The sequence below is a fragment of the Gastrolobium bilobum genome, unplaced genomic scaffold (assembly GCF_033153095.1).
Source record: "Gastrolobium bilobum isolate Gb01-03AN ecotype WA unplaced genomic scaffold, APGP_CSIRO_Gbil_v1 utg9838, whole genome shotgun sequence".
NCBI lineage: Eukaryota > Viridiplantae > Streptophyta > Magnoliopsida > Fabales > Fabaceae > Gastrolobium > Gastrolobium bilobum.
In genome coordinates, this window is record NW_026898922.1 from 16,804 (window position 1) to 25,283 (window position 8,480).

Here is an 8,480-nt window from a genome sequence, read left to right on the forward strand (position 1 = left end):
CAATTTTTTTCGGTTTGGATTGGATCGATTTTTGGTTTTTTAAAACTCCTAAAATTTATTTCATGATTATTGTGCAAATAACATCTTTTGTATATATTGGCTTTGTAAATTAATTTTTTTTGAAATACAAAAGCATTAATAAACTATAATATAGTTTTTTTTTTTTGGTAATGAGATATGAAGTTCTACAAAGATAAAATTTTGTTGATGAGATGTGACTAGATTTTTTTTTGGGTTTAGTTAATGGGCTAATGGGTCTTAGGTTTAGAAATTTTTAGGCTATGATTAGGGAAAGACCCAATAGGTAGAGAAGAATTAATATATTGGATCGGTTTGGATTGGATCGGTTTTCATCAACCCATCAAAAAACTGATCCAATCCAATTAAAATTTGCGGTTTTTAATCGGTTTTCAATTTTTCGGTTTTCGGTTTATTCAGTTATCGGTTTTTCGGTTCGGTCACCGCGGTTTGAATCGGTTTGGATCGGTTGATGAACACCCCTATTTTTTGGTATCCTACTCTTACTATTATTCTTTAATGGTCAGAGTGAAAAAAATTTATTCTTTTTAATTGTTATGTTTGTATTCTCGCAATATTCAATTATTTCATTCTGACGTGGCAATCTAAAAAAAATCATTCTGACGAGGGAGAGAATTTATGGTGGACCGGGACCACCATTTTTTAGGTGGTCCCTTAGTGTAAATGAGAGGGTAAAATTGAAAAAGAAAAAAATAGCAAGGGTAAAAAAGAAAAGAAAAAATTAATGTTGTGAGAAGGAGCACCAAATCATTGAGTGATCCTCAAGTATAAAAAATATTTCCCTGGCGTGGATGACAGTCGGCAAAACATAATTAAATCCTAAATCAATTCGAAGTTGTGTCGTGCCTAAAACATTTCTCCATGTAAAATCGTGGGGTTTACATTTTTACAATAGCTGTATTTAAGCGCATATTTGGTACAAAAAATTATAGGATAAAGTTTGACGGTATAAGATTTAATTGTATAAGATCTGATTGTGTAAGACTTAATTAAATTTTAATACTATTCAGTATTTGATATGATATTGTATAAGATAATATATTATATAAGATAATATCATCCAATATTTGGTAATGCTCTGTATACAGTATATAAGACAAAAATAAATATTTTTGACAAAAATACCTTTTAATAATGAATTTATATAATTATCCCAAATATATCATATGATATGAATTTTTATAGAAATCTGTTGATCAGTGTATCCAAGAAATATATTAATTTTTATAAAAATAAAAATCTCCAATATTTTAAAAATTTATACATGGAAATTTTTATTTGTATTTTAATATATTAATATTAAAAAATTAATTGTTGAGAATTGTATTGATTAATAAATCATTCTTATCAAGCCTAATCCTATCCTCCTAGGCCTGATTATGTTATACATCATCTTGATGTATAAAAGGATCCTGCTGTATAAGTTTATACTATACAATGGTCACACCAAAAAATTTAAAATGTCATAACATATAGTATAAGCTTATACTATCAGGCCTTATATATCACACCAAACAAGCCTTAAGGATTTGTCCTGTCATATAAAACTATGTCGTTTTATAATGGGAAAGCATTAAACATGGAGAATCATAATCAAACAAAAAGTGGAAATAAATATAAAACATAAAATATGAAAAATCATAACCATACGTGGAAATAAATATAACATTTTTATTTTCTAAATTTTGAACACGAACTTTCTTTATCGCACTGACATAGTTTTTAAATGATTGCATCAATACTTATATGAGTTATATTCAATCACATTACAAATCATTTTGCTATATATATATATATATATATATATATATATATATATATATATATATGGACTTAACATTTCTGCAGCTGCCGCCTGCCGTAGATAGTGTTATCTACAGCTGACACAAAAAGTGGGCCCCACGACTTTTTAAAAAAAAAAGAAAAAAAACTCAGGATCCGGTGCCGTATCCTAGGACCCGGACGCGGATCCTTGCTTGCTGTAGGTACAGCAGCTGCAGAAATCATTTTGCCTATATATATATATATATATATATATATATATATATATATATATATAATTGGTGCTTCTTTTGTCTTTGCTTTGGGCCCTCCAAAATTAGTTATTTGTTTTTAAATATTAACTTGCACAGTTTGTGACTTACATTCTACTTTAACCATGGCCTTGTTCTGGAGGCATTGGTACGTTGCATCTTGAAAATGCTATGAGTATTCGGTGGCATTGCAACTTGAAAATAACATGTTATAACAGGTTAGATAAGGTTTATTGATTATTATATTTTAACCCAAATCTTTTGTAATATTGTATTTTTCCAACTCTTACTACAAGTGATTTGTCCTTTCTTATTAGGGGTGTTCGCGGTCTGGATTGGATCGGTTTTGAAGCAAAAAACCATCTGATCAAATTCCTTCGGTTTGGTCATTACACCATCCGATCGGTTTGAAATTTTTTTCAAATCCGATCCAATTTTTTTCGGTTTGGATTGGATCGGTTTTCGGTTTTATGAAAAGCCAAAAAAACAAAACTTATAAGAATTATTTTTTAAAAAAATGAGGATGTTTCAAACCCCTCCCCTATCTTTTCTCATAAACCCCTCCCCTCTTAATCTATTTTCCATCAACAGTGCATCAGAACAATTTTTTGTTCTACAGCTGTTATGTTTGTGTCCTTAAGTCTATATCTGATGGCTCAACTTGTGCCCCTCTTGGTGTGGTAAGAATCGAAGGAATTGGGTTTTCAACCCATAATATTTTCGCACCATTTTTACATTGTATTTTTAGATAATAAAACAAGAAAAATAAACATTTCAATACACCATCTCTTCAGATAAATGATTCTATAGATTTTTTTAGAGAAAAAAATGTTATGTCACAGCCACACAGAATAACAGGCGATTGTTTGAAACCAACGAAAAATGAAGGAAGATATTATTGCTTCATCACATAAATAATGGGAAGAAATTTAGAAATCTGCTTTGCTATACCTTTATCATGCCCTTGATGCAAATAAAATCAAGTGTTACAGTACCTTTGTTATATGTTTATTTGGTTGTTTAACGGAAGAGACAAACGTTGATTTTTGAGAAGAAAGAGATATGCTACGCAGTGCCAGAGCATGAGTGACTGAGAAGAGAGAGAGCAAGACAACTGCAAGACCCTTACCCACAGATGCCACTGCCAGAGCGTAAGTTTGGATGGATTAGGTTTAGAATTTTTTTGCGTTTCACTTCAAAGCTGATGGGCAAATGGGTGGATTTATAACTTTGGGCTATTATTTGGGATAGGCCCAATTTGGTAGAAAATAATTTTGGATCGGTTTGGATTGGATCGGTTTTCAACATCCAAACCGAAAACCGATCCAATCCAGTAAATTTTTTCGGTTTTTTTCGGTTTTCGATTTTTCGGTTTTCGGTTATTTCGGTTTTCGGTTTTTTAGTTCGGTTTCTGCGGTTTGAATCGGTTTGGATCGGTTTATGAACACCCATATTTCTTATCGTTTGGCAAGTGGTGGGCTTAGAGGGACTTTTCACTTTTCAAAATCAATTATTGATATTAGTTTTAGGGCAAATTACATAGAATCACCTTATACTTGTGGTCTTTTTCAAAAGACCACCCTATATTTTCAAACAAAACAATCAACCCCCCTGGCACTTTGAAATAATAACAATTACATATATTTTATAATTTTAAGACAAAAATATCTTCTTTTCATCCAACATTACCATGTTAACCACTACTACCATTGTGGGCTACCGTCACCTCTCCTTGCTGGTGGTCACTTTCATCGTAAGAGATTGTGTTTCGTTTTTCGATTTTCATCCAACTTTTTATCGTTCATGTTCTTCTTTGTCCATTTCGTCTCTCGTTCATTCATTTGTTCATCTTTTGATTTTTGGGATCCAAATCTTGATAGGAATGGAACGAGGGAGCCCAAAATCCTTTGCAAATGGTACATCCACCAATGGACCAAATGACAAATCACAATAAGTAGGCCGACACCATATCTTAACCCAAAATTTTAAGGCTGTAGGTTTATGGGTCTTTTGCACTTATATGATTATCACTTGGTCTATGTCTAGTCTATGTGATACTTACATCTTCCCTCAAGTGTGAGGCCCAATATCATTCTTACCCTAAGGGCAACTTCTGCGGAAGCCATTTTTTTCACTCTTTCAAGAATTAGGGTTACACTAGCCTTCTGCAGAGGCCTTCCAAACACTTAGCCGAGATCGTTGGCTCTGATGCCACTGATAGGAATGGAACGAGGGAGCCCAAAACCCTTTTGCAAAGGGTACATCCACCAATGGGCCAAATGACAAACCACAATAAGTGGGCCGACACCACATTTCAACCCAAAACCTCAAGGCTGTAGGTTTATGGGTCTTTTGCACTTATATAATCGTCACTTGGTCTATGTCTAGTCTACGTGGTAGTTCTTTACAACTCATACTTGATCATTTCCAACAAATCCAATACCTAAATCGTTTTTTTTTTTAAATGGGAGATCGTTCTCCGCACCACTCAGCTCACACATTTGCTCTGTTTTCCCCCTCAAAATATGGTTCAGATCCTCATCGAGGTATTTCATTTATGAAAAATATGGTCTACTCCCAAACGATTCTATTCAAAGAAAATTCAACTCCAAAATTGTTGTTTTGTGACTTTTACTCAACATTGTTTCTCCTTGACAATCAATCTAACCAAATTTTTGTTTTACGCATGTTTCATTAGATGTCTTATGATTTCAAGAACTATTATTTTGTCTCGAAGCATGTTCTCTGCTACTCCAAGATTTCTACCTAAATCACGTTAATCCACTTAGGCACTAGGTTTATAGCTTTATATCTTCGAGCTATACTAATACTACAGTGTTAGAGTTAGACGACTGTGTCCATAGATAATGGCTGGTGTCATGTAGGGGTCGAGATGAAGGGTATTTTTGATTGAAAATTATGAAATATGTTTAATTGTTATTATTTCATAATGGGAGGAGGTTAATTGTTTTGTTTGAAAGTGTGGGGTGGTCTTTTGAATAAGACTCTAAATAGAAGGTGATTTTATATAATTTGCCCTTATTTTTATAATATTTAAGAAGCCATACCAACATCATGTTATTACAAAAATTATTTGTTATGTTTTTTTTTCTAATTTTGTTAAAAGGTGATATTATAGAAATTAATTAAAAATATAAAAAAATCATGGAAAGATATAAAAAGTGCATTACTTGACAATTGCTGACTATTGCTAAGGACATAGCTTCACATCAAGGATGGATTAATGTTTGGAAGATTCGCTTTCTCTTTTAATTGCTCGAATTCAGCCTCCCTCATTTTGTATAATACCTGTCAAATAATACTTCAACATAGCATAATCCCACATTTTCATCCCGTGTGCGGTGTAAAACGGTGTAGGATCATCTTTTTTAAACTATGTAGGCAATTAGAGTAGGTAGTAAAACTCACAATACTGTGAAATTATATAAGTCATATTTAAATGTTTAAACATTTATAATAGTTGAAATTAAATCGATAAAAGGAAACTATGTCCCATTCACGCCCATTTCTTTGTCGACAAAATCCAACCGTATCTTGTTGAAGTTACGGCCACTACATGATGTCTTTCCCCAGTTCTTCCATTTGGCTTAAAGTTATCGGTAAGAGGGAAATAAATAAATAAACAATATATATATATATATATATATATATATATATATATATATATATATATATTAAACGTGCACTTTGACTTAACGCTCACCATGAAATGTCTAATCTTACACGCTTATTTTTATTTTTATTTTATACAATAATAATAAGAATTGAACACATAAATTAAAATAAATTATTCAAATTTTTCATCATTATAAATTAAAGAAAAATTATTTATCATTTTATATGACATAAAATTATATCATTTTAAGAGAGATAAATATAGAATAAAATTTTTTATTTAAAATTTAAATTAAAAAAAAATCACCCACTTTCTCTCTGATGATTTTTATTTTTGTGTCTATCTATCTCTTAAAATGACATAATTTGTGTCATTTAAAATGATAAACATCATACTCATGTATCAATCTTAATGGTTTATCTTACACGTTTATTTCTATTAATACCACGATTATATAAAGACAATTTATCTATCCACAAGAGTTTCCTTACTAAAGAAACATGGTGCAGGAAGCGCACAAAAACACGAACGCCACATTTTTGGGAAAATAATACTGAAATCTCGTAGTTTTGAATTTTTTTTTTTTATCGAAATGTCACCTTTAAGTTCCACCCACTGCATTAGCATATTGCTTTTTTCATCACATGACCGAGATAGACAGTCTCGTTGACTAAGCCTGCATAATTGGCGACAATCATGTATATATACAAACAGAGCCAACAGCGGAAAAATTTATTATGGTTCTATCTCATCATTTATTCAGTGATCTTTCTTTATAAATAATTTTTTTTTATTTTTATTGCTCTCTTTTTGATTTTTTTTTTCTCAATCTCTAGTTTTTTTCTATTTTGAGAGGAGATCATCGTACTCTCGTCCTAGCAAAAACCCTCTGCCAACACGACGGCTTAATAGTGGCATGTGGCAAAAAAGCAACCCCCCTCGTGGGTTAGGAAGATTTAAACATAACATTTTGAAAAAAAAAAAAATTAAATTGTGACAATCCCATAATTTTTATCCAAAACGTGGCATCTTGATTTTTGTGGAAGTATACACAAAATACTTGAATAAACTTCACAAAAAGGTTAACGAGAACAAACTAACAGCGGAGTTTATGTCAATGGTACATAGTGTGGCTCTAGGGATAAACCTCAACGAGAGACTTCAAACCTAGGACTGGAGTTATCTTGTAGTCACTGAAACCAGCAGAGAAAAAGAGCTTGGCCCATTCTTTCTCATTCCTCTCTTTTCCAGTGACCAACGCCATCATCTCCATATCATACAAAAACTTCGTTTCAGCTAATTCATTATCACCCTTCTCATTCCCTATCACCACGTCTATGATTATCATCTTCCCTTCTTTGCCTTTTCTAGCGATTGCCTCCTTGCATTTCTTCAGTATTTTCAGGCATTCCTCATCGTTCCAGTTATGCAATATCCACTGCACGTCATTCCAATTTATATACAATGAAATTATAAGTATTATTTTGTATATTATGAAAACCATCAATTCATTTTTATATATTTTTTTTTAATTGTAAAATTCCCCAATAAATAAAATATGCGTAGATTTACATGTCAAATTATCAAGCAACTTAGACCCTAATTATGAAAACTAGTTCAATGTTAAGAATGATCCATCTGAGCTAAAAGTGTGGTAAATAAGAAGATAACAAACTATGGATTGACAATGTTTAATTTACCTTCAATATAATGGAATCGGCAGGGGGAATTGCCTCAAACATGTCACCTCCAACATATTTTAGATTCCCACATCCTTGCAAGCCATCAACAACACGTGGGAGATCAAATACAATACACTCCAATTGTGGGAATGACTTGGCAATGGCCTTTGCCATAGTCCCTGTGCCTCCCCCAACATCAACTAATGACTCCAATCCCATGAACACCCCTTTGCACTTCTCAATCACCACATTGGAAAGCAATCGAGCATCACTAGCCATGGCATCGTTGAAAAAGTGATTAAGTTTGGGTTCATGGCCATGGCCAGCATAATCCCAAAATGCCATCCCATTTTCCTTGTAAAATGGAGTAGGATCATCATTTTTGAACCATGTAGAAAATTGATACCATGGCTTTACCAATGTTGGGTCAAGTATGAAATGCAAGAAAGATGTCATGCTCAAGGGTTGATCATTAAGTAGTAATCTAGATGCATCGGTTAGCCCATACCTCACTTCTAGCTCATTTTCAGTAACATTATGTTGAAAGAAGAAACCAGAATGGGTCAAAATTCGCATCAAGCGATGCATGCTTCCAGTTTTGGAGGGGTGGATTGGTAGTGAAGCAATGAGTTGTGAGAGTGGCATGGGTTGGCCATACTTGTGTATGACATCTGGTATGCATAACTCAATTGCGCATTTAAGGGACATGGAGTTTATGAAGCCAAAAATGTGATTGAATATATGGGTTTGAGCTTGAAGTAGTTTAGCAGCATGCTCCTCTATGGGGGATTCCATGGCTTTGATACCTGAACTACTTAGCTAGATTTGTGGTATGAACCTCACAATACTTGGGTCCATTTATAAGGGGAAACAGGTGTTCTGCCAATAAACATGAATGATTCGTTTACAAATATTTTTACAAATTACACTAAGTATGACCGGTCATACATTCTTGATTAAAGTATGACCGGTCATACTTAGTAGTTTGTAAGAATTTGTAAACAAAAAATTTGTAAATATAACCTTTCCTATATTGAAATATGGACATAACTTCAATTATTGCAGATAAAAGCGACAATATAATATGCA

General features: G+C 32.7%; 1 protein-coding gene across 1 annotated transcript; it reads right to left on the reverse strand.

Moving 5' to 3' along the window:
* Positions 1 to 6,844: 6,844 nt before the first annotated feature.
* LOC133285600 (probable O-methyltransferase 3) lies at positions 6,845 to 8,186 on the reverse strand. Its single transcript, XM_061482854.1, has 2 exons — positions 7,410 to 8,186; positions 6,845 to 7,147 (listed from the first exon to the last, which is right to left on the reverse strand). The coding sequence occupies exons 1-2, from the start codon at positions 8,184 to 8,186 to the stop codon at positions 6,845 to 6,847; spliced, it is 1,080 nt and encodes a 359-aa protein (XP_061338838.1).
* Between the last annotated feature and the right edge of the window lie 294 nt (positions 8,187 to 8,480).

What these genes read in the sequence shown, in the direction of transcription:
- LOC133285600 (XM_061482854.1), bottom strand. Translation starts at nt 8,186, where the DNA reads ATGGAATCCCCCATAGAGGAGCATGCTGCTAAACTACTTCAAGCTCAA. An exon ending in CCGATTCCATTATATTGAAG is followed by an intron (nt 7,148 to 7,409) that starts GTAAATTAAACA and finishes AATGACGTGCAG; the next exon opens with TGGATATTGCATAACTGGAA.